This window comes from Polypterus senegalus, chromosome 2 (assembly GCF_016835505.1).
Source record: "Polypterus senegalus isolate Bchr_013 chromosome 2, ASM1683550v1, whole genome shotgun sequence".
NCBI classification, from domain to species: Eukaryota; Metazoa; Chordata; class Cladistia; order Polypteriformes; family Polypteridae; genus Polypterus; species Polypterus senegalus.
This window is the reverse complement of record NC_053155.1, coordinates 318,752,980-318,778,709: the sequence shown is the minus strand read 5'-3', so window position 1 is coordinate 318,778,709 and position 25,730 is coordinate 318,752,980. Positions and strand designations below refer to the sequence as shown.

At 41.9% G+C, this 25,730-nt stretch overlaps 1 protein-coding gene across 2 annotated transcripts in view; it reads left to right on the top strand.

Annotated features, from left to right (window-relative positions):
• LOC120524085 (interleukin-18 receptor accessory protein-like) overlaps positions 1-23,424 on the top strand; it is a 64,888-nt gene extending 41,464 nt beyond the window's left edge. For both annotated transcript variants that reach the window (XM_039745942.1, XM_039745941.1), the window contains exons 5-9: positions 3,719-3,842; positions 4,709-4,863; positions 8,423-8,569; positions 20,083-20,268; positions 22,088-23,424. In XM_039745942.1, coding sequence (XP_039601876.1) covers positions 3,719-3,842; positions 4,709-4,863; positions 8,423-8,569; positions 20,083-20,268; positions 22,088-22,494 — 1,019 coding nt within the window. In that variant the 3' untranslated portion in view covers positions 22,495-23,424. The remainder of the gene's footprint in view (positions 1-3,718; positions 3,843-4,708; positions 4,864-8,422; positions 8,570-20,082; positions 20,269-22,087) is intronic.
• The last annotated feature ends 2,306 nt before the right edge of the window (positions 23,425-25,730 follow it).

Below are 25,730 nucleotides of genomic sequence, written 5' to 3'. Positions count from 1 at the left end.
AACTAATCTGAAGTCCTTAGAATCACAGGAATAGCCTGAGACCACACAGGATGCTTTCACATCGATAAGCTCAGGGAAAAGGGAGAATATAGTGGAAGGTCCCCACAGAGCTGGCAGACACCTTGGGACATGAGCCTGACTGTGGTGCCAGCTTTGTTCAAGTGGAAGTAGGTTGTGTGGAGCATGGAGATCAGAGCATCCACCACACTTATGTGTCTGACAGGTAATCTGCAGAGGGTCCAGATGTTCTGAAGTCAGGAGTCAGAGCTGTTTCAGATCTTCATGCTGTATGAAGTAAGAGTAACTTGCTCTTCTTGTTGTTGTCAGTTTTCTGTGTACTTGCACCTCTACACCACTTCCATGCCCCCTGCTCAGGGCTTCTTAGCCTACCAGAAGTCCACCACCAGCTATTTAGTCTTGCTAGTATTGAGTTGTACGTGCACCACATGATAAAGACCTCCATAGACCTCCTGTACTCCGACTCGTCTCCTTTATTAATGCAGCCTATGATGGAGGAGTCATCTGAGAATTTCTGTTGGTGACAAGCACTGGTGTTGTACTGGAAGTCCGTTGTGAAGAGGGGTGAACAGAAAGCGGGGTAGGACAGGACCGTGAGGATGCTTCAGTGTTGCACACCACCATTTCTGATGCACACAGGGTCCTTCAGCCTCACAAACTGCTGTCTGATGGTCAGGTGGTTCATCATCCAGAAGATTGTGGGGCCACCAAGAGTCAAAGCCTTGAGCTTTTTCCCCAGCTGATGTGGCAGAATAGTGTTAAAGACCCTGAAAAAATCAAAGAACATGAGCCTGACTGCAGTGCCGGCTTTGTCCAAGTGGCAATGGGCTCTGTGGAGTACGGAGATCAGAGCATGTGCCACAGGTCTATGTTTGTGATAGGCAAACTGGAGAGGGTCCAGATGTTCTGAAGCCAGGGGTCAAAACAGGACCAGCCTCTCAAAGGTCTTCATGATGTATGCAGTAAGAGCAACTAATCTGAAGTCCTTAGAATCGCAGGAATACCTTAAGACCACAAAGGATACTTTCACTTCAATCACCTCAGGAAAAGGGAGAACACGAACGGAAGGACCCCACAAAGCTGGCAGGCACCTTGGGACATGAGGCTGACTGTGGTGCCAGCTTTGTCCAAGTGGGAGAAGGGTCTGTGGAACATGGAGATCACAGCATGTGCCACACATCTATGTTTGTCATAGGCAAACTGCAGAGGGTCCAGATGTTCTGAAACCAGGGGTCAGAGCTGTTTCAGGTGTTCATGATGTATGAAGTAAGAGCAACTCATCTGAAGTCAGGAATACCCTAAGACCACAAAGGATGCTTTCAGTTCGATCACCTCAGGAAAAGAGAGAACACGAGCGGAATGACCCCAGAAAGCTGGCTGGCACCTTGAGATATGAGGCTGACTGTGGTGTTGGCTTTGTTCAAGTGGGAGTGGACTCTGTGGAGCATGGAGATCAGAGCATCTGTCACACTTGCATGTGTCTAACAGGCAAACTGCAGAGGGTCCAGATGTTCTGAAGTCAGGGGTCAAAGCTATCACAGGTCTTCATGATGTATAAAGTTAGAGCAACAGCTTTGAGGTCCTTAGAATCACAAGAATAGCCTGAGACCACACAGGATGTTTTCACCTCGATAACCTCAGCAAAAGGGAGAAGTTTGGAATGACCCCACAGAGCTGGATGGCACCTTGGGACATGAGCCTGACTGCAGTGCCGGCTTTCTCCAAGTGGCAGTGGGCTCTGTGGAGTACGGAGATCAGAGAATGTGCCACACGTCCACGTTTGTGAAACTGCAGAGGGTCCAGATGTTCTGAAACCAGGAATCAAAACAGGACCAGCCTCTCAAAGGTCTTCATGATGTATGCAGTAAGAGCAACTAATCTGAAGTCCTTACAATCACAGGAATACCCTAAGAGCACAAAGGATGCTTTCACTTCGATCACCTCAGGAAAAGGGTGAACACGAGCAGAAGGACCCCACAAAGCTGACAGGCATCTTGGGACATGAGGATGACTGTGGTGCCAGCTTTGTCCAAGTGGGAGTAGGGTTTGTGGAACATGGAGATCAGAGCATGTGCCACACATCTATGTTTGTCATAGCAAACTGCAGAGGGTCCAGATGTTCTGAAACCAGGACTTGGAGCTGTTTCAGGTCTTCATGATGTATGAAGTAAGAGCAACTTATCTGAAGTCCTTAGAATTTACTGGAGACCACACAGGATGTTTAACACATTGATCACCTCAGGAAAAGGGAGAACATGAGTGGAAAGACCCCACAAAGCTGGCTGGCACCTTGAGATATGAGGCTGACTGTGGTGTTGGCTTTGTTCAAGTGGGAGTGGACTCTGTGGAGCACGGAGATCAGAGCATCCGTCACACTTACATGTATCTGACAGGCAAACTGCAGAGGGTCCAGATGTTCTGAAGTCGGGGTCAGATCTGTCACAGGTCTTAATGATGTATGAAGTTAGAGCAACAGCTCTGAAGTCCTTAGAATCACAAGAATAGCCTGAGACCACACAGGATGTTTTCACCTCGATAACCTCAGGAAAAGGGAGAAGTGTGGAAGGACCCCAGAGACCTGGATGGCACCTTGGGACATGAGCCTGACTGTGGTGTTGGCTTGGTCAAACTGGGAGTGAACTCTGTGAATTGTGGAGATCAAAGTATCCTCCATACCGAGGAGGGTCCCAGATATGGCACAATGACAGGACATCAGTCCACCAGATGTTGAACACACACACACGACCTAATTTCGCCTCACCAGTCCACCTAACCTGCATTTCTTTGGGCTGTGAGATAAAACTGGCACACATGGAGGAACCCCACGTGACCACAGAGAGAACATGTAACCCCCATGCAGGAAGGACCCAAGGCATGAACCCTGGTCTCCTTACTTTGTGGCAGCAGTGCTATCAGTGCGCTACCCTTTATAAAAATATATCAAAATATTTACATGTTGCATTATCGATGAAAGAGCCATGCTGGTTCACAGGCCGAAGCCTGGTGTAACTGCCACTTTGGATCGGATGTGCAGACCCAGGCGCTCCAACACGGCTGTGTGCCACCTCTAACCGTTAGTTTGGCTAATCTGCAGATTGAGAAAGAGCTGACCACAAGGATTTCAGTTGCGACAAAACCACAGAGATGACTTCCTTCTTTGTGGGTTGCATTTTTTTATATGATCGCCAAAAATATTATGTCCTAATATGATTAGTTATTTTTTTTAAAAAACTGCTTTTCAAAATCATTTTCGAAAAAAGGATGAAACGTCTGGTTAGTTGAGTTCATAAGAAACGCTTTGAAATCACTCACCTCCTGAGTCACCAATATGAGAAAAAAAACCACACCTGAGATAGCGTGTAACGTGTCTCGATGTCCAAGGGTGCAAGACATTGAGCTTTTGGGGGAACCCCCCTGTTCTTGACACTCTGAACCTACTCTAGACCCCCTTTTTTTGGGACCATGTTTTGTGCAGGAAATTACACCCTTAGGATAAAGAGGTGGTCACGTCAAACGTCAATGGGTCCAGAAAAGAGAAGGTTGTCTTATATTTAACCTTAAAAATATCCTGTCAGTTTATATATATATATATAGACATTCCAAAAAAATGTGAAGAGTGCACTGAACTGACATTACGATGACAGGGTCAATGAGTCGTGTGCTGAACCCACCTTTATATCTTTTTTTTTTTTTATGACAGGGAAACCTCTGCAGCTTGAATGCAAAATCACATTTGGCTTTGACAAAAATTTTGATCCAATAATGAAATGGATGGTAGTAGAAAAAGCATTGGAGAGCATCCAGCTGGAGAAGGAGCAATGCAGGTACATGTCCAGCACACTGACGCACTTGTAACACGCATGATCAGACAGCTAGAGCTGAGGATGAGGAGCTGCCAAAGACTTGACATTGAGACGTACTGCACTGGGGGGGGGGTCCTACCCAGGGGGTCACAGAGTGAAGCGCAATCAGTCAGTCAGGCCATTTCTAACCTTCCTTTTTTCAATACAGGAGTGGATTTATGTATGAGTCTGTTATATAGTGCCTTTCACATGTGTGTGTTCTGTCTACCCTACAGGGGCTACCTAACTGTATATTTATTTCTTATATAATGTCTTTGATCTGTCTGTTTTTAAATGTTGACTTTTCTTCCCGTCTATTTATTATGAACTGTCTTTCATCTATCTGTCAATTTCTTATTTACTGTCTTTCATCCGTCTGTCACATATATAGTGTCTCTCCTGTTTATCGATCTCTGATACTGCATCTGTCTATCTGTTATATAGTGCCTTTCACATCTATCTATCTATCTATCTATCTATCTATCTATCTATCTATCTATCTATCTATCTATCTATCTATCTATCTATCTATCTATTATATAGTGCCTTTCACTCTATCTATCTATCTATCTATCTATCTATCTATCTATCTATCTATCTATCTATCTATCTATCTATCTAATCTTGCCAACTACGCTAAAGCATCTAATCTATCTATCTATCTGTCAGTCTGTCTCTTTAGGTGATGGGACCTTTTCTTCTATGTGTATAAATGTCCTCTATTTAGCACATTAATGCCATTAGTGTACCAACTGAGACCATTGCTGAGTGACCCCTCATCTCATCCGAGTCTTCTTGTGCTGTTTGCTCACTACTTTCTATTTTTCTCTCGCATATTTCTCTCTCAGATTAGAGAACGAGGACATTCAACAAAGGATCGTCATCCTGTCGGCCCAGCTCAGCAAAGTAACTGAAAGACACTTCAATGCCCAGTTCATTTGCTTTGCGGGCAACTCTGTTGGCAACTCGACAGGGATTGTGACACTCATGAAGAGAGAGCAAGGTGAGAAGAGCTGTCTGTGGACACATTTGAGCCAATCATCCACATGTAACGACTGTCAGTTGTTCTTTACTTAGAATTAACCTACAAGTAAATTTTGTTGGGTGGTGTGGTGGAACAGTGGAGGCTTAATTTCTGGCCGGTTTACACATTCTCTCTCTGTCTCTGTCGTCTTTCCGTGGGTATTCCATTTTTTTTCCTTTGTCCTAAAGACATAAATTCATTGAAATGGTAACCATAAATTGTCAAAGTGTGTGTTTGTATGTGTGTCTGCATGTATAAATGAGGCCTGTGGCACACAGCATTGGGCTCTCGTTCAGGTCGGATTCCTGCCGTGTACTCCCAGAAAGGTTTCTTTCTGCCCACCCAATAATCCTGTAATTCACTGAGTTTGTATCTGGTACTGTATATACTGCTGTGCCTAGCTGTCTCTTTATCTGTTTTATACTGTCTTTCTTTTCTCTTATTTAGTGCATTCCCTATCTATCTATCTATCTATCTATCTATCTATCTATCTATCTATCTATCTATCTATCTATCTATCTATCTATCTATCTATCTATCTATCTATCTATCTATCAGATATAAAACATTATCTGTGCAATAACTGTCATTTGTACTTGCTGCTCATTCAACTCATATTGCTCTATAACTTCTTTTAAAATGTACACATTTTATTTTATATAGCTAGTCTATTTTTAACTTGTAATTTTTTAAATTATTTTTTAGCGTTATTTGATCTAGGCTGAGTGACTTGTTTTTCTCGTCATACACATTTTATTGTATGTTGATCCTGTGTTAACCTATATATGACAAATCAACCTAAACCTATCTATCTATCTATCTATCTATCTATCTATCTATCTATCTATCTATCTATCTATCTATCTATCTATCTATCTATCTATCTATTATATAGCGCCTTTCATATCTATCTATCTATCTATCTATCTATCTATCTATCTATCTATCTATCTATCTATCTATCTATCTAAGTCCACCAGAAGGACTCAAAGTTGTGCAGGCCACATACGAGGGGCCACTGTCAGGGCCGTCTTTACAGCATTATAGACCCCCCAGGCAAAGCAGCGCATTGGGGCCCCCACCTACACTACCACAGTCATCTGGTCACCGTTATTCATTTTCACAAAACTTTGAAAAAACGGAGATCATCAATATCAGCATGTGTCGTTTTATGCCATTTCAAGGTAGATGGTCACGAATATGTTCACATTTTTGATATTTGACTCTTTACGTTTGTTCGTTCCAAAACGGCAATAGCGAGTGTTGATGGGAATGGAGGGGTTGGACTGAGAAGAAAGCTGACGTTTATTTCCGAGATTGGCATGTGGAGACAGACAGACAGACAGGGTACGGGTAGAAGCAAGCCGAGGTATGTTATGAAACCATGAAACCCACCTGAGAAATCACAAACAGCTGGGACACCAATTTTGGTGACCCTGAAATACGGGGACTGTGTAAACAAAGTGTTATGGCACCAAAATGTCTGCTCTTTAACACTGGAGTTAACCTCAGCCTCATCTGAGTTCATCTCTGTTATAGCTCGTATTTATTAGAAAACTAACAGTGTCAGATCGGGGGGAGCGTGAACGCAACAGAGAGAATAAAACTGAATATAAAACACGCCATACATTTACACCATCTGTTACAGACTCAAATCAAATGTATGTTTTTATTGTATAATAGTAACAAAAAGAGCAGCTCACTACTGAAAACGTTTATTTTGAGATGCAGGCAGGCTCGAACCGGTGACCCTTTGAATAGGAGTCAGCAGTTCTTACTGCTGTACTACCAAAGAAGTCACAACAATAAGCCACACTATCTTGATTTCTTTTTCTGCAGTCATATTCTTGACTAAACGCGCACTTGTTCTGTTATATTTGTACCTTTTGTGAAAGTGTTTATTTGATATTTGGACTTCAGTCTTCACCATTATACACTTCATGTCAAAATTTTGTGTTAGTACTAAAACATGATAAACGTGTTCAACATTTCCTGTCATCCTACACTTACATAGATCTTTGTAGATACGGAACACACATGAAAGGCATGTGTTCCAAATAGCAAGATATTTCTTAGCCTATACAGCTCTAGGTACCTCACTCCCTGAATAATAAGGCTTGAGCTGGGAGAGGTTTCTGTGGCGGTGGGAGGATGGGATAGCAGGCTAGTTGGGTTTATCGACACATTTACAAGACAAAAGACGCTGACGGAGAGGTGCAAATGGATTTAAGGTGGGCTGAGTTTACAAGTTTTTTCATAAGCTTTGGTTATTCTAGTGTTAATCCCAATGTCTGAATTGTTTCATGTGTAATTGTAAACTGGGGACATTAAGGAAAAATGTGTCTTTGTCCCAAACATTATGGAGGGCACAAAATATGGTGAGGCACTTTGTCACAAAACCCCTAACACTTTAGATTAAATGAAGTCACCTGCTGATTTTTTTACAGATGAATAACGAGCTGGAAGTGATTGGTGGTGCTGTGTTGAAGTTTTTTTTAATGATATTTCTGAAATTAAACCTTTAAAGGTCAAGAATCAACTAACCAAAATCAAGGGAAGTCTGAGGGACTTGTGATGACAGACTTTCATGGCTCTGCTCGTTTTAAACAAATTAAATTAGGTCCGAGTGAGCGGACACAGGCGTATGTTTGAATGTGTACGCACCGCTCCAAGGTTGATTGAGGAGTTTGGCTGATCGCGCGTTGGAGGTCAGCAGACACAATGGGGTCAATCAGCTGCTTTGTTTTGTGTCTTGTACTTTTCATTCATTCACTTTAACCTCCATCTCAGTCTCTGCCGCTTTCTTTTCTTCCCTTCTCATTTGTCCCTGAGCGGACATAGCCACATTAATTACCATCCCTTGATGGGCTGACCGCGTCTTCACCAGTCAATTGCCCCGTGATTAGTGCCGTACAATGTACACCTACGCCCTGACCTGACCCTGGTGCACACTGGGACCCCTGACTGTCATGATCAGGGCTGAATTTTGGGGTCTTATTGCCTTTTCCTATTATGGAACCCATTTTGCCATGTTAATGAGGATGTGGTCTCTAGGGTTGTGACCTCGAATTCATCAGCTGATGGGATGAAAGGTCAGCGTTGCACTGCACTTAATCCGATCTACGGATAGATCCTTCAAAACCTCTTTTGCATTCTCTTTGGGGTTTATTTTCATATCTTGTGCGAATTTTGACTGTGAGTTTTGCTTCTCATCTGGGTTTCCATCGTGTTATTTTATTCTTGTTTCTGTTGCCTTTTGCACTCATCTCCCGGTTTAACTCAAGTTTTCCTGCCGAGTCAGGACACTAACTTATATCATCATAAGCATATGCTGGACGATGAAGAGAGAGGAGTGAACGCACACAAGCACTCACACCCCACAACAGATCTGTGAAGGTTGACGTGAACAGCAACGTTATGCCTGCCCTGTACCAATTCATTCATTCATCTGTTCATCTACCCATTAATTAGCTCGAATTCGGCTGCTGTTTCTTATCTCAAGTCTCAATGATATTTTTTCCCTCTTCTTCTCTTGCAGTGAGCGAACCGGTGCTGACCATCACGCTGATCGTCATCGTCGTAATGGCTTTTTCGGTCTTTGTGGGCTCGGCCTCTTTTCGTTTCTATTGGATCGAAATCGTGCTGCTCTTTCGAAGTTATTTCAGGAGGGATGAAACTGTTGGAGGTAAGTGGGACTTGCAGTTTTACCGACTGTCCTCTTGTCTCATCTTCACCTGCAACTCTGGTCCGTTAAGTGCTGGTTGAAAGAGAAGAAGTTAACAGTGCAAAGCCCAGAGAGTAATGGGATGTCATGTGGGTGGTGTAATAAAACACGATAAAAATATGTCATTTGAAAACTAAAGAAACACTTTAGAAATACTAGTATAGATGAAATCTTAGGGAAAACCAGTTATAAAGCAGGAATTGACTATCCAGTGTGTAAGCTAGGGGTCCCTGTTGGCCTTTAAACCCAACAGACAGACACACAGGGCACTGGGTAAAGCCCTCCAAGCACCACAACCACCAATAGACAATCAAATTAACAAACACAATATTTTTCTCTTTCTTCTCTATCTACTCCACACCTCCCAGCAAGCTTTGTCCACCTCCACCCGACTCTGGTTTGCTTGCTGGGTGTAGAGAGAAGACAAAGATCCACTATTTTTGGTCCATTTGTTGATCCGTCTCTCATCCACCCACCCATCTGCTCATCTGTGTCTCCGTCCACCCATCAATATTCTGCACCTTATTTTTTTAAATTTGCAGGACAAAAGGCAGACACTGACCGTAAACAGGAGACCCCCCCGACAGTGGATCAGCACAACCATCTATGGATCACCTGATCCATCCATCCCAATCAGCTGATTAATCCTTTCATTTTTCATCCATTCAACAACTGATTAAATGATCCATCCATCCATTCATTCACCAACTGATCAAGGGTTCCATCCATCCTTTTGCTGATTAACTGAAACACCAATCTGCGGTGGGTTGGCGTCCTGCCTGGGGTTTGTTTCCTGCCTTGTGCCCTGTGTTGGCTGGGATTGGCTCCGGCAGACCCCCGTGACCCTATAGTTAGGATATAGCAGGTTGGATAATGGATGGATGGAACACCCATTCATCTACTAACTCCATCCATTGTAAATGTGTGGACGCTAGGGGTCGCTGTTGCCCCTTTTAACCCCAACAGACAGATGCAGAACACAGGCTAAAACACCAAGAAGTTATTTCATTTCTTTTTCTTGTTCTTTAAAGTGCCCACAAACACCACAGCCACAAATAAAAAGGCAAATAATTACTAAATATCACAATACAATTCTTTCTTTCCTCCACCACACCTCCCAGCAAGCTCTGTCCTACACCTCCACCCGACTCGGGCTCGCTTGCTGGGTTTCCTTTATATAGTCTCTGACCCGGAAGTGCTTCTGTTCTTCCGTCCACATGACTTGCTAGCACTTCTGGGTCAGATGGAGAACTTCAGTTTTCTTCATCCTGGAAGTACTTCCGTGACTTGGCAGCACTTCCGGGCTATGGGTGAGACATGACTCTCCAGGTTCTCTTGCAGCATCCCCTGGTGGCACTAAACTACATGTCCCATGGTGCCCTGCAGGAATCTAGGGCACCGCTACACTGCAGGGAAGCTGCCATCTAACGTCTTGGGGGAAGTAGTGTCCCAAAGAGGTTGCCTTTCCCCATCCTTCCATTGTGTGGGCATCCCAACAGGGTCTGTTACACCAGCTATCCTGCGGGAATACAGGTAGCCATTTAACAGGCTGACAATTGGGCTGAAGGTTGAAAGCTTTGAAATCGATTTACTTGTTATCGGTTTCACAAGGTCAGCCATGAAGTAAAAGGAACAGGGTGACTTTTTGAGCCTATTGGGTTTAGGATTTATAAATATGAGTATGGGTTGAAATTGAGGCTCAGTTATGCCTAAACAGGGAGAGTCAGCCAATTGGCTTGGGATGTTTGCCAAGGAAGCTGAACTGACATAAACACAGGGTGACAAAGAAACTAGAGACTAATTCAACGCAACGCAAGACAGAGAGCCACCTGACAGCCTATTATATTTATGTAGCACCTTGAGCATGGGAAAGGCACTATATACAGTAAATACAATTCATTATTATTATTAATATTATTATTAGGTTGTATTATTGTACTATAATGGATGGCATGCAGAGACTGTTATCTCTGCCGGGATGGGCTCCCTTGCCCTAACCTGGCTTGAAGGTGGCAAATGGGCAGAAAGAATGGCAGGGTGTTCCCTTAACCTGCGTGATGGCAGAAAATAGCCAGTGCAGAAGTGGGCATGCTGGCATCCTGGCAAAGTTGGACCAAAGAACAATACCCGGCCAGGAGGCTAGTGTGGCAGAAGGATGGGGATTCTGGTGGAGAACCTGTCAGGACTACAAGCACCCCCAATATGCTAGATGGCAGCATCCCTGGGTCAGGATTTGCACATGGACACCAGGAGGGCATGCTGGGACCTGTAGTTCTGGGAGTCAGCCCTGTTGGGTTCTGTGGAGGCCACCCGGGGGAGCTGCTTGGATCAATGATCCTTACTTTTGTAGGATTTCCGTTGCGCTTCCAATAGGGTGTGCCCTGGCAGCAGAAGTACACCTGGGTCCAAAATAAAAGAAACCACCTGTCCTCATCCAAGAGTCGGATATGGAGAACAGACAAAACTCACCTGAGTTGAGTGGAAGGAAAAGAACGAGAGAAACAGAGTGAAGAAGAAGTGTTGTGTTTATGCCACTGGTTAAGCCATTTTGAACGGTATTTGCAAGAATAACCCTGTTTATTATAATGAGACTTGTGTCTGGGCAGTGGTTTGGCACTCTACAACACCCTCTAGTGGTCGCAGTACCAACACTCGTACTCTTCTGTTTTATGTGTATCATCTATAATGCATGAGTAAATGTGTAAGTTTCTCTGCCATCTCTTCTGGTATTCTTATTTAGTTTCCAGGTATTACAGGAGTATAGAAAGCAGGAAGAATTGAATTACAACAGCAGTCAATGTCGACAGTGTTGTAAGAGAAAAGGATTTGGGGCCACGTAATCATTTTAAAAGGGAAAATAGAGTCACCTTAGAACCCTACTATGACAAAACAGACACTCCATCACACATTTCCTTACACCCCGTCCACATGACTACATTTTCGTTTAAATACACAGACATTAGTGTCCACTTTCACCTTCGTCCACAATACCCTGGAGTTTTCAACCGCTAAAAAATGAAGACTTTTGAAAATCCTCCCCAGAGCCATATGCTTCTGAAAACATAGCCTCAGCATTGTAATGTGGTTGCGTAAAAACACATTTTTTTAAAAATCGTACTATGATTTTTTTATGCTTATTACATGGACGTTCCCTGAGTGGATCCTGCTCATTGTACTTTCTCATTCTCTGACTGGTCACCCTTCATATTTCAACATACTGGATACAGAATGTACAGTCTGGGTTCAAGTGTTGCCAAGGACCATGAAACCAACCTGGACTGTCACATTTGGTGTCAGCGGTGGGATGAGACAGTGGGGAATGAAGATATATGAGTAACAGCAAAAGGAACTGGCAACTGAATCAGGTACGCAAACCTGGAAGAAGAATGGAAGGACTTTAGAGGAACTGAACTTTTAAAGGACTATTCATTTATTGATTGATTTTTTTTTTTTACTCATTTACATTTCTTTTTCTTCTTTTAGTGTCCTGGTTTTAAAAAGGGGGACTAGGGATGGTTTTATTGTGGGGTATTTTTAGTGCTTTGATTGTGCTTTTAGTGATTTTTATTGCACTGGAGTGGGTCGTACCATGAACCGGAGCCACCAGTTGCAGTGGGTTAGTCTTACTATGCACCCGACCCATTCAACTGGTGGGAAGTGTGATAAAATAGAGGTCCGTAGCAATGCATAGTATTTAAATAGATAAAGATGTGCTCAGACTTTGGAGGAGTTGTGGATGTGCGTGGTAGTGTGGCCGAGCACCTTTAGGGGCTGATGGGGTGACTGGCTACCCGTGCATTCATTTATAGATGGGAGCAGATCGGTCGATTGCCTCATTTATGCTCCAGAGGCTGAAATCAATGGCAGTGCACCTTCATCCCTAGAAGGTATAAAAAGAGTCGGAGTTGGTGGTGCAAGAAATTGAAGCATCAGAGTCATAACTGATAGTATGACAAATTGAGGAGTCGGAAGGTGCAATAAATTGAGGAGACGGAGTCAGTCAGTGGTATGATCAATTAAAAAGTCAGAGTCGTGGTACAATAAATTGAGAAGTTGGAGTCAGTGGTACAATAAATTCAAGTTTCAGAGTCATAATTGATAGTACATCAAACTGACGAGTTGGAGTTAGTGGTACAATAAATTACAAAGTCAGAGTCGTTGTACAATAAATTGAGGAGTTGGAGTCAGAGTTGGTGGTACGGCAAATCGAGAAGTCAGAGTCGGTGGTATGATAAACTGAGTAGTTGGAGTCATAGTTGGTGGTACAATAAATTAAGGATTTGGAGTCGGTGGTACGATAAATTGAAGAGATGGAGACTGAGTCAGTGGTATGATCAATTGAGAAGTTGATGTTGCAATAAATTGCAAAGTTGGAGTCTGAGGTACAATAAATTGAGTCAGAGTTGGTGGTACAATAAGTTGAGGAGTCAGAGTGGTTGGTATGATAAATTGAGGTGATGAAGTCAAAATCAGTGGTATGATTAATTATAGAGTCTGAGTCTGTGGTACAATAAATTGCAGAGTCAGAGTAGGGGTCAGTGGTACAATAAATTGAGAAGTTGGAGTCAGTGGTACAATAAATTCAAGCTTCAGAGTCATAATTGATAGTACATCAAACTGACGAGTTGGAGTTAGTGGTACAATAAATTACAAAGTCAGAGTCGTTGTACAATAAACTGAGTAGTTGGAGTCATAGTTGGTGATACAATAAATTGAGGATTTGGAGTCGGTGGTACGATAAATTGAAGAGATGGAGACTGAGTCAGTGAAATGATCAATTGAGGAGTCAGAGTCAGAGTTGATGGTATGACTAATTGAGTTGGAAATGGAGTCGGAGTTGGTGGTACAATAAATTGAGAAGTTGGAGTCAGTGGTACAATAAAATGAAGCTTCAGAGTTATAATTGATAGTATGACAAATTGAGGAGTCAGAGTCAGGGGTACAATAAATTGAAGAGACAGAGTTGGAGTTAGTGGTACAATAAATTGAAGAGACAGAGTTGGAGTCAGTGGTACAATAAATTGAGGCATCGGAGTCATCGGTGGTGGTAGAATAAGTTAAAGATTCGGAGTCTGTGGTGCAATAAATTGAAGAGAGTCTGAGTCAGTGGTATGATCAATTGAGAAGTCGGAGTCAGAGTTGATGGTGCGATAAATTGTAAAGTTGGAGTCGGAGGTACAATAAATTGAGTCAGAGTTGGTGGTACAATAAGTTCAGGAGATGGAATTGGAGTCGGTGGTATGATCAATTACAGAGTCAGAGTCGAAGTCTGAGTCTGTGGTACAATATATTGAGGAGTCTGAGTTGGTGGTATGGTAAATTGAGAAGTAAGAGTTGATGATACAATAAATTGCACAATCAGAGTCAGAGTTGGTGGTACAACAAATTGTGAAGTCGGAGTCAGTGCCTCAATCAATTAAGGAGTCAGAGTCGGTGGTATAATAAATTGAAAGTCAGAGTCGTGGTACAATAAGTTGAAGTCGGTGTTATGATAAATTGAGAAGTCAGAGTCAGACTTGAAGTCTTTGGAACGATAAGTTGAGGTATCGGAGTCATGCAGTAGTTGGTGGTACAACAAAGTAAGAAGTCAGAGTTGCAGTCAAAGATACGATAAGTTCAGGTATCAGAGTCATACAGAAGTTGGTTGTACAATAAATTGAGGAGCTGGAGTTGGAGTTGTGGTACAATAAATTGAAGAATTGGAGTCAGAGTTAAAGTCGGTGGTACAATAAATTGAGGAGATGGAATCGGAGTTGGTGGTATGATCATTTACAGAGTCTGAGTCTGTGGTACAATAAATTGAGGAGTCTGAGTTGGTGGTATGTCAAATTTAGAAGTAAGAATTGGTGGTATAATAAATTGCACAATCAGAGTCAAAGTTGGTTTTACAATGAATTGAGAAGTCGGAGTCAGTCGCTCAATCAATTGAAGGTGTCAGAGTCAGTGGTATGACAAATTGAAAGTCGGAGTCGTGGTACAATAAGATGAAGTCGGTGGTACGATAAATTGAGGAGTCGGAGTTGGTGGTACAATAAATTGAGAAGTTGCAGTTGGAGTTACTGGTACAGTAAATTGAAGCATCAGAGTCATAATTGATAGTACAACGAATTGAAAAGTTGAAGTCGGTGATATGATCAATTAAGTAGTTGGAGTCCTAGTTGATGGTACAATAAATTTAGGAGTTAGAGTTGGTGGTCTGACAAGTTGAGACATCAGAGTCAGTGGTACGATAAATTGAGTAGTGTGGAAAATGCTCGTACCCGACACACAGGCAGACACAGAATGTCATAAAACACAATGTTTATTAGTGCAACTCAAAATAACATCAACGATACGTGCACCAACCACCAACTCGGTCCTTTAGACTCTTTTCTTCTCTATTGCCTCTTAACTCCTTCCAGGCAAGCTCTCGTCCACTTCCACCCAACTCCGGCTACCTTGCTGGAGTCAGGCAGCCTCTTTTATACTTCCCCCCAGATGTACTCCAGGTGCTTCTTGATCTTCTCCCAACATCACTTCCTGGTGTGGCAGAAGTGCTACTCTTGCACCCAGAAGCACTCCGGGTATACCTGGATTCTTTTTCCGTTAGCACTTCCTGGTGTGATGGAAGTGCTGCGTTCTAGGGCTCCATAACTGTCCATAACACCCCCTGGCGGTGACCATGGGCCCCAACTGGGATGAGCTTCCAAACTCTGCTCCCATCGTCCCCACGTAGACCAGGGCAGCTGCCCTCTTGTGGCCCGGGGAAGGTATTGTTCCTCCCCCGGTCCCTCCAGGCGACCTGACTGGGCAGGACCTCCAGCCATCTGCCTCAGAAGCTGGAGTCATAGTTGGTGGTACAATAAATTGAGGAGATGAAGTCGAAATCGGTGGTATGATTAATTACGAAGTCTGAGTCGAAGCCTGAGTTAGTGGTACAGTAAATTGAAGCATCAGAGTCATAATTGATAGTATGACAAATTGAGGAGTCTGAGTCGGTGGTAGAATAAATTGAAGAGACGGAGTCATAGTCAGTGGTATGATCAATTGAGAAGTTGATGTTACAATAAATTGCAAAGTTGGAGTCTGAGGTACAATAAATTGAGTCAGAGTTGGTGGTACAATAAGTTGAGGAGTCAGAGTGGTTGGTATGATAAATTGAGGAGATGACGTCAAAATCAGTGGTATGATTAATAATAGAGTCTGAGTCTGTGGTACAATAAATTGAAAATTCAGAATCAGTGGGACAATCAGTTGAGGAGTTAGAGTCAGAGTTGGTGGTATGACAAAATGAAAAGTCGAAGTTGGTGGTACAATAAATTGTGGAGCTGGAGTTGGAGTCAGTGGTACAATAAATTGAATAGTTGGAGTCAAAGTGGGCGGCACGGTGGCACAGTGGGTAGCGCTGCTGCCTCGTAGTTAGGAGACCCAGGTTCGCTTCAATCGGTAGAATTGAGGCTGTAGAGGTGATTGAACCACTAGGGTCACGTGGCCAGAATGTAATACAATTCTCAGTATTTTGTAAGACTACAGAAGCAAAGACTAAAATTGTTAAGTTGAACTTTGGTAGGGCTAATTTTGAGCAGATACGACAAAGTCTAAGTAGGATAGACTGGGATAAGCTTTTAAATGTGGAGACAGTCGAGGAGCAGTGGAACAGGTTTAAAAATGTTTGACATGTAATGCAGGACAGATACAGACCTAAATTTGGAATTAATAGGAAACTAAGAAAAACTCCACGATGGATTAATAAAGATTTAAAAAAGAAGTTGCAAAGGAAAAAACTGCTGTATAAGGCATATAAGACTAATGAGTACAAAGAGAATCGTAGCGCGTATGAGAACATGAGGGCAACCATTAAGAAGGATATCAGGGAGGCTAAAAGACAGTTGGAGAGGAATAGAGCAGATAAGGCGAAAGACGACTATAAGAGATTCTTTCAGTATTTTAGTAGTAAAAGAACAGTCAAGGAGGAGGTCAAGTTCATCAGGAATAGTAAAGGGGAATTAAAAGATACAGAGAGTGAAATAGCAGATACCCTAAACTTACATTTTTCTGAGGTGTTCACAAGTGAGCAAGTGGATAACCTCAGAGCAGTAACAGGGACTACTAAGGAGGTACTGAGGGATTTGGAAATTAGAGGGAGAAGTGCTGCTCAGATTAAATAAGATGAAATCAAACAAATCACCAGGACCAGATAATATTTATCCTTGTGTTCTTAAGGAGGCTAGTGAGTACAGATATAAACCACTGATACATATGTTTAGGAAGTCACTGTGCACTGGAGAGATTCCGAAGGACTGGAAAATGGCAAATATCATCCCATTATATAAAAAGGGTGACAGGGCAGATCAGAGCAACTATAGGCCAGTAAGCTTAACATGAAGCATCACAGGAAAATTAATGGAAGGAATTATTAAGGATAAGATTGAGCAACACATAGCAAGGACAGGACAGTCAGCATGGGGTCAGAAGAGGGAGGTCGTGTTTTACTAACATGTTGGAATTCTATGAGGACGCGACAAAAGGATACGATCAAAGTGGAGCTTATGATATTATTTATCTGGACTTTCAGAAAGCATTTGATAAGGTGCCACATGAGAGGTTGGGCATCAAGTTAAAAGAAGTGGGAGTTCAGGGTGATGTTTTTAGATGGGTGCAGAATTGGCTCAGACACAGGAAGCAGAGGGTGATGGTGTGAGGAACCTCATCAGAACTGGCCGATGTTAACAGTGGTGGCCAGCAGAGCCGCTGCTTTTTTTAATATATATATAAATGATTTAGAACAGGAATTGGAATATAAAGAACAAGCTGGTTAAGTTTGCAGATGATACCAAGATAGGTGGATTAGCAGATAATTTGGAACCCGTTATATCATCACAGAGGGACTTGGATAGCAGACAGGCTTGGGCAGATTTGTGGCATTTGAAATTTAATGTCAGTAAATGTAAAGAATTACACAAAGGAAGTAAAAATGTGAGGTCTGAATACACAATGGGGGTCTGAAAATCAAGAGTCCACCTTACAAGAAGTGTTTAGGAGTCACAGTGGACTCTAACCTATCGACTTCCTGACTGTTCCATTAAGAAGGCTAACAGACTGTCATGTTATATAGCGCCTTGATGTGTGGAGTACAAGTCACAGGAGGTTCTTCTCAAGCTTTATAACACACTGGTGAGGCCTCATCTGGAGTCCTGGGTGGTGGACAGTAAGACTTTAGGGACTTTCAAAACTTGACTTGATATTTTTTTGGAAGAAATCAGTGGAGAGGACTAGCGAGCTTTGTTGGGCTGAATGGCCTGTTCTCGTCCGGAGTCTTCTAATGTTCTAAAAGCTGAGCAGTCCAAAGCGTTCACAGACTTTAACTTGCCCCTGTATAGGAAGCACTTTAGATGGGGCTCTCCTGTGCTCGAGTCCATAGACTGGTGTGTGTGGCCGCCGCCGAGTTTGGATCTTCTCATGGAGCTGTAGGAAGTGTGGCAGATGGCGTTTGCCAATGAGCCCAGATGAATGGTGTGAGGCAGACAACGGGTCCAGCCGTGAAGAAACCAGATGGTCCTTTTTAAAAGGCCAGCGTTGTCAGAGTGCCGACTCCACTCCTCTTTCTGACTGTTGTGCCGTTTCCACCTGCTGCCTTGATGTGTTTTTTTATTCTTGTTTTCGCTGGTTGAACTTTCACAACAAGTTGCATTGGTGTGTGTGTGTGTGTGTGTGTGACAAAGTCACTTATTTATTACAAAAAAAAAAATAATAAAACGCAGGAACTGTGGAGGCAGTCGCTTCTCATAGGTGGTCACTTTCACAGAAATGAGAGAAACTCCAAAGCAGCCACTCGCTTGCTGCCTGCCGTGCCCTTCAGGTGGTTTTCTGTAACTGAATAACCGTCACCTCCAGCGAGAAGCCGAGGGAGACAGAAAAAGGCGGCCACATCAAAGGCATGCAAATGTGTGGAGTTCCCTTTATGTTGAACTGCGGACTTTTATGGCACCCTTTTGTTTTATTTTTATGCCACTCTTTTTCTCACTCAGGTCAGACTTCCTATTAATAGTTGGTGCTCGGAAAAAAAAAGATGTTTTGCATGATGAGTAAAGCCAGAAAAACGGCAGATTCTTGTAAAAGGCTATGAAAGTGGAGGGTAAACTCAGAGATCGTATCAGGATGTGGCATTTGCACCAGCCACATCCTTGTGGCGGGCGTCGTTCAAGGGAAATGAGATGGCAACGGGAGCTTCTGTGAACGGCACAAAGGCCACTCCAACTTCACTTACCATTCGTTAAACGAGCAACAGAGCAAACGTCACAGAATGAAGTCCATCGGGTCGTTATAAGATATAGTGCCCTCCACGGTTAACACCATAAAAACAGCAACATGGAGTCCATCTTTATGTACCTCATCACCTCTTATGGTAAGCATTGATAAAAACAAATGTCTGCTGAGCAACTAATAAGATTACAAATCAATCCACATGTGTTTAATAAAGCGCCAGTCACTGTACTGTATTACAGTAATATCATGTAGTCCTAATTCCACTTACTGTATTTTATTAAACAAGGAACAGTATGGAGACTTGAGCACTGTTTATGTCATACAGCGTCTTTCACAGTCTGCACCATCACAGTCGTCTTTCCACAAAATCTGAAAGCAGCTTGTAGTCCATTACAAAGCACTTTACAGGGCTCTTCAAAATAACTGTAGCCCAGCCTTTATTTTTATAGCGCCTTGCATGGTTGGCACTAATTGTTCAACCATCACCCCTGCATCCCACAGGCATCTTTGGAAAGACAATCAAGAAAGTCACGTTAAAAAGAATGAAGCCATGTTGAATTGTGCCAACTGTTTGTCTAACGTATGCTTTGACATGAACCTCTAGTTTATATAGTGCCTTCTGTACACCTATTTGTGTATTACAGGGGACCTTTCGTATTTACTATATAACGCCCTTCACTTCCATCTAGTTTGTGTATTGCCATTTATAATTATCTATTATCTCTGGTATAATGGCATGCCTGTCTGTTGATTTATTTAATGCCATTCACATGTGTTTATCTACCATATAGTGCCTTTCACATCTATGTGTCTAGACTTTATAGTGCTTTATGTATCTATCTATCCATATATAATAACAAATGCATATATATACTGTATATATATATATATATATATATATATATATATATATATATATATATATATATATAGATTATGACAAGTTCATCGAGTTTACCCCTAAATATTTTTACAACAGACACACCACTGTGCCATCTGCTGGGATATGGGGGAATTACCCCACTTGCTCTAAATGCAAATGTGCCGCTGGGTCAAAATTAGTCTTGCAAAATGGTAAAGAAAAAAATTCAAACAAATGACAAAGCAAGAAACAGTAAATACCAGAGAGTGAAGCACGTGAGGCCGAAAGTGGCCTTCGCACAGCAACACATCATGACATCACCGAATGTCACCGGCCATTTGTAATGTGTGTTTCTATCACTTTTCAGATGGGAAGGAGTTTGATGCCTTTGTGTCATTTGCTAAAGGCGTCTCTTCTGAAGAAAGCTGTGACAAAGAAGACAAAAATCTGATTTCTGAAGAGGTGCTTGCACTGAAGCTTCTGCCAGACTTATTAGAGATGAGATGGGGGTACAAGCTGTGCCTCCTCGAGAGGGACGTCCTGCCAGGAGGAGGTACGGAGATAGCAGTTCATCAAGTGACTTCCATCTGTCTGCCTATTATATAGTGCCCTTCACACAGTGCATTTTATCTGATCTTTTGTTTGTCTGTCTATTTCTAGGATAAACTGCCTTTCATCTATCTATCTATCTATCTATCTATCTATCTATCTATACTGCCTTTCACTCTCTATCTATATATCTATCATTATATAGTGCCTTTTGCTCTCTATCTATCATTATCTAGTGCCTTTCACTATCTATCTGTCTATCTATCTATACTGCCTTTCACTCTCTATCTATCTATTATTATATAGTGCCTTTCACTCTCTATCTATCTATCATTATATAGTGCCTTTCACTATCTATCTATCTATCAATCTATCTATTTATTATATAGTGTCTTTCACTCTCTATCTATCTATCTATCTATCTATCAATCTATGCTGCCTTTCACTCTCTATCTATCTATCATTATCTAGTGCCTTTCACTATCTATCTGTCTGTCTATCTATATTGCCTTTCACTATATATCTATATAGCTATCATTATATAGTGCCTTTCACTCACTCTCTATCTATCTATCTATCTATCTATCATATAGCGCCTTTCACATCTATCTGTCTATCTATCTATTTATCATTATATAGTGTCTTTCACTCTCTATCTATCTATCTTTCTATCTATCTATACTGCCTTTCACTATCTATCTATCTATCTATCTATCATTATATAGTGCCTTTCGCTCTCTATCTATCTATCTATCTATATATACTGCCTTTCACTCTCTATCTATCTATCATTATATAGTGCCTTTCACTATCTATCTATCTATCATTATCTAGTGCCTTTCACTATCTATCTGTCTATCTATATTGCCTTTCACTATGTATCTATCTATTTATCATTATATAGTGCCTTTCACTCTCTGTCTATCTATCAATCTATCTATTTATTATATAGTGCCTTTCAACTGCCTTTCACTATCTATCTGTCTATCTATCTATACTGCCTTTCACTATATATCTATATAGCTATCATTATATAGTGCCTTTCACTCACTCTCTATCTATCTATCAATCTATCTATTTATTATATAGTGTCTTTCACTCTTCTATCTATCTATCTATCTATCTCTCTATCTATCTATCTATCTATCTATCATTATCCAGTGCCTTTCACTATCTCTATCTATCATTATATAGTGTCTTTCACTATCTATCTATCTATCATTATATAGTGCCTTTCACTCTCTATCTATCTATCATTATATAGTGCCTTTAACTCTCTATCTATCATTATCTAGTGCCTTTCACTCTATCTATCTATCTATTTATTATATAGTGTCTTTCACTCTCTATCTATCTATCATTATATAGCGCCTTTTATTATCTGTCATTCTGTCTTATATATCACCTCTCCATTTATTAAGAGCTCCTTGTGTAGCAGTAGACTCCATTGCAGTGGCAGCTCCTTCCCTGGAGCGTACTCTTTCTCACTGTACCCCTTTAAACTTTCCAACTTGTCCACCCATTTTGTTTTCCCTGGTCCTTCATGCGACCTTCTGCAGTCCAGGTGTTCAGGGTGACATTTCAGTGCCAACTTCAAGTGGTGTCAATGCGATGCCAAATTTCAGGGGAGAGAAGGGCATGACTCTTACGGTGGACACTAACATGTCCTGATTCTTGGCTCCTGCACTGACAAGGCAGGACTATACATGACAAGAACTGAGTGGCAGATAATTGTCTAGGAGAGTCTTCTGTCTGCACACATCTGTCTTGACCTGACTGGTGTGTTTATAAAAATGTCTTCTGTTTCCCATGAAACTGTTTAGCTTACACTGAAGACATCACCTCATCCATGAAGAAGAGCCGCCGAGTGATTTACATCCTCAGTCAACGCTACATAAGCAGCACCAACATCTTTGAACTGCAGACAGGCATCACGTATATGTTAGAAGATAAGACATTTAAACCGATCCTGATCAAGTTCACCTCGCTTCCTCAAACTGACGGCCTACCTGACATCGTGCAGCGGGCGCTGAAGGTTCTACCCATCATCAACTGGAAAGACTCAACATCCGTTGATCCAGACTCCAAGTTTTGGAAGAGCCTGAAATATTATATGCCAATAAAGAAAACACAATTAGTGAGCTGGACACGTAGTTGTACTGAAGAAACCGACCATGGAACTCCAGATAAAGGAAAATGTGTGAAATGTATGACAGTGGTGGGCGAGTAAAGTGTCATGATGTGTTATGTCGGGCAGGCCATGAAGAAGCTGCTGTCATTCAAGTAAGTGTTGTAGGCATTATCATGACGTCAGATGGTCACCTGCACCTCCTTGGGGCGCCATGTTAGCTACGGGACTGACGCTTCATTCAGCTTGAAGATTGGGATTTGGAGGTATCAGGACTGGTGTGTGGGTGGAGTGACCAGGCAATCTCCTCAGGTTGCATTTTGTTTTTTCTTTGAATCTTTTAACAGCACTACAAGCAAATTTCACTTGGGGTGATTCTTGTTTGAACCACAAGCCTGCCAGGAAGCTTACAGTTATGGGACTATAACCTGATTATAGTAATGCAGCACCATAAACTAACCATATAAATTATATTTAGGTTCTCAGACATTTAAGTACCTCCACCTGCAGGGGGAATAGGGGATGGGTGCAATGTCATCTGGGAGGCAGTCGAAGGAAGAGAGGCCTTGGCAAACTGGAACCCAGTCACACAAATTGACTCTTGGGACATGAACTGTCACCTCTCATGAGGGTGGGTGGGCCGGAGATGGTGGGCAAGGCAGAGAGCTACCAACAAAATATACAGTAGTTGGGCTCACTTCCACCCACTCGCTTGGGTCTGCAACCAAACCCCTTGAAAGAGGATGGGCTTTCCTTTTCTCTGGAGTTGCCCCTAGGGGGCGCCAGGTGGGAGTGAGCTTTTTATTGAGCCCCTGCCAAGCTGGAGTTTGTTCTGAAGAATGACTACTATATTTAATGAAATCAAAGTTTATCACTAATCGTTTACACATAACCTCTGTTTCTGTATCTTCACTACCGTATACAAATAAGCCAATATCACCATCCCATCGATGCTTGCTGCCAGTTTTTATAGTATTATATTATAATATTATAATATATTATTATTATATAAGTATTATAATCGTCCAAAAATTTTGACCTCGCGATTTTGACGAATCTCAACATTTTAGACCTCACAGATGTCCGATTTGCTTTCTTGTAGGGAAAGTATTGTAATCGTCCAAAAATTCAACCTCGAGATTTTGAAGAATCTCGACATTTTAGACCTCACTGAGTCCGATTTACTTTCTCATAGAGAAAGCATTGTAATCGTCCAAAAATTCAACCTCGAGATTTTGATGAATCTCGACATTTTAGACCTCACAGATGTCCGATTTGCTTTCTTGTAGGGAAAGTATTGTAATCGTCCAAAAATTCAACCTTGAGATTTTGATGAATCTCAACATTTTAGACCTCCCTGAGTCTGATTTACTTTCTCATAGGGAAGTATTGTAATCATCCAAAACTTCGATGTTGAGATTTTGATCAATCTCGACATTTTAGACCTCTCCGAGTGTGAAAATACCATTTTTCAAATTATGTCTGTGTGTCTGTGTATGTAAACACGATATCTTGAGTACACTTTCACTTCGGTCAACCAAATTTTGCATACAAGTATTACGTAGATTTCTATCAACCTTTGAGCTATTTCTGTTAACCAGAAGTGGTACTTTACATTTTTTTTCATGCAACTACAGAGTCTGATTTATTCAACTTTACTTTTAAAACAATTGTTCAAGATATTATTAATTTGATTTGATTTGTTGTTGATGATTCTTTAATGTACATAATATAAAAATACAGGGTCTCCACCGAGACGATATCAGTCTCATCTGCTGCCAGATAGCAAGGGTTTATGGCCACCACGATCGCCTAACTTAATGACGTGTGACTATTTCTTGTGGGGTCGTTTAAAGCGCTGTGTGTATGAGACAAATCCACAGGCTGTAAATGAACTGAAGTCGAACACTGAAAACACGACACATTGAATCGATCCCATGACGTTGCAAAAAGTTGATGCGATACACATGTGGAGAAAGTTAAAGAATATGAAAGCAGGAAAATTAGAAAGTATCAAAAAAAAAAAAGTAAAGATTGCAGTAGCACAAACAAACAGAAACTATTACTAAAAAAAGGAAAAATCACCACGGACCAGGGGCCGCATGTATAACGCTGTGCGTAGAATTCACACTGTAACATGGCGTACAGACAAAAGTGGGAATGTGCGTACGCACAGAAAATCCAGATGCATAAATCTGTGCGTACGCCAACTTCCACGTTCTTCCGCTACATACATCCCGATCAGCGAGAAAAGTGACGCACGTGCACGCGTTTGCTGGCCCACCCCAACTCCTCTCAGAATTACGCCTCTTTGAATATGGGCCACTTTTTCATGGGCCACCCTGTATAATCCTTGTCTTGTGGTTTACTCCTCAAATATCGATCCCCATATCTGATTATACGAGAAAGTCGAGGGGAGACCACTCCCGATTTTTTTCGGCTAGGGAGAAGTTTTTATTAGCGTGTCAGAAGCAACTGTGAAGAACCTAATGACCAAGCCCTCGATGGTGGTGCACTACAGAGGACAGGATTTGTGGAGTTTGAACCCAAAGGCCCTTATAGTGATTTTGCGATTTTGTAAAATCCTGTTCATTTCTGGTATCTGTTTATGGTGACAGTCATGGTGTCTGTTAAAAGTCTCTTTAAGTTCACACCGTGTGTGTTTGGTTAAAATGGCAGGCGCCTTTAAGCTTGCAGGAGAGTCTGATGTGGCCGAGGTATTTAGAGAAAAGTTCTGGAAGAGCGGCACGGCCATTTTGTATCGGAATCAGTCGCATACTGTATTATACATTCATACTGTTTTTATGTTTGATTGTATTAAAGTTAATCTTAACGGATATTATAGAGAGACATGAGCAACTTGAACAAAAAATTCGGAATGGTGTTGACGGCCTGAACCCGTCCATCCATTTCGGGTGCTGTTTATAAAAGTAGTGACTGGTGATTCACGAACGATTTATTCTTTTGAACGACTCTTCAACTGATTTATCAGCATAAATGAATCAGTCAGTGGAGCTCAACAACAGTTCTAAAGCGGATGCGCGTCATTCCTGTGTGATGTCGTCGGCATCTTTCGCGCACGTGAAAGAACTGCCTGAATCACGGCTCTTGACTCATCTAATTCATGAATGAGTCGCTACCTGAGAATCAGTCTAACGATTCAAATTAATCCAACGACTCTCATTTATTTGATTCACAAAATAGTCACCGGGGTGGGAAAAATGGGTTTGGTTGTTGGCAAAAATGCGCCTTGCGTCATGTGGCATTATGTAACACGCCAGTACTGTTTGGCATTATTTGCCAGATTAGGACCCGACATCCTCTTAAAATTGGGGGTT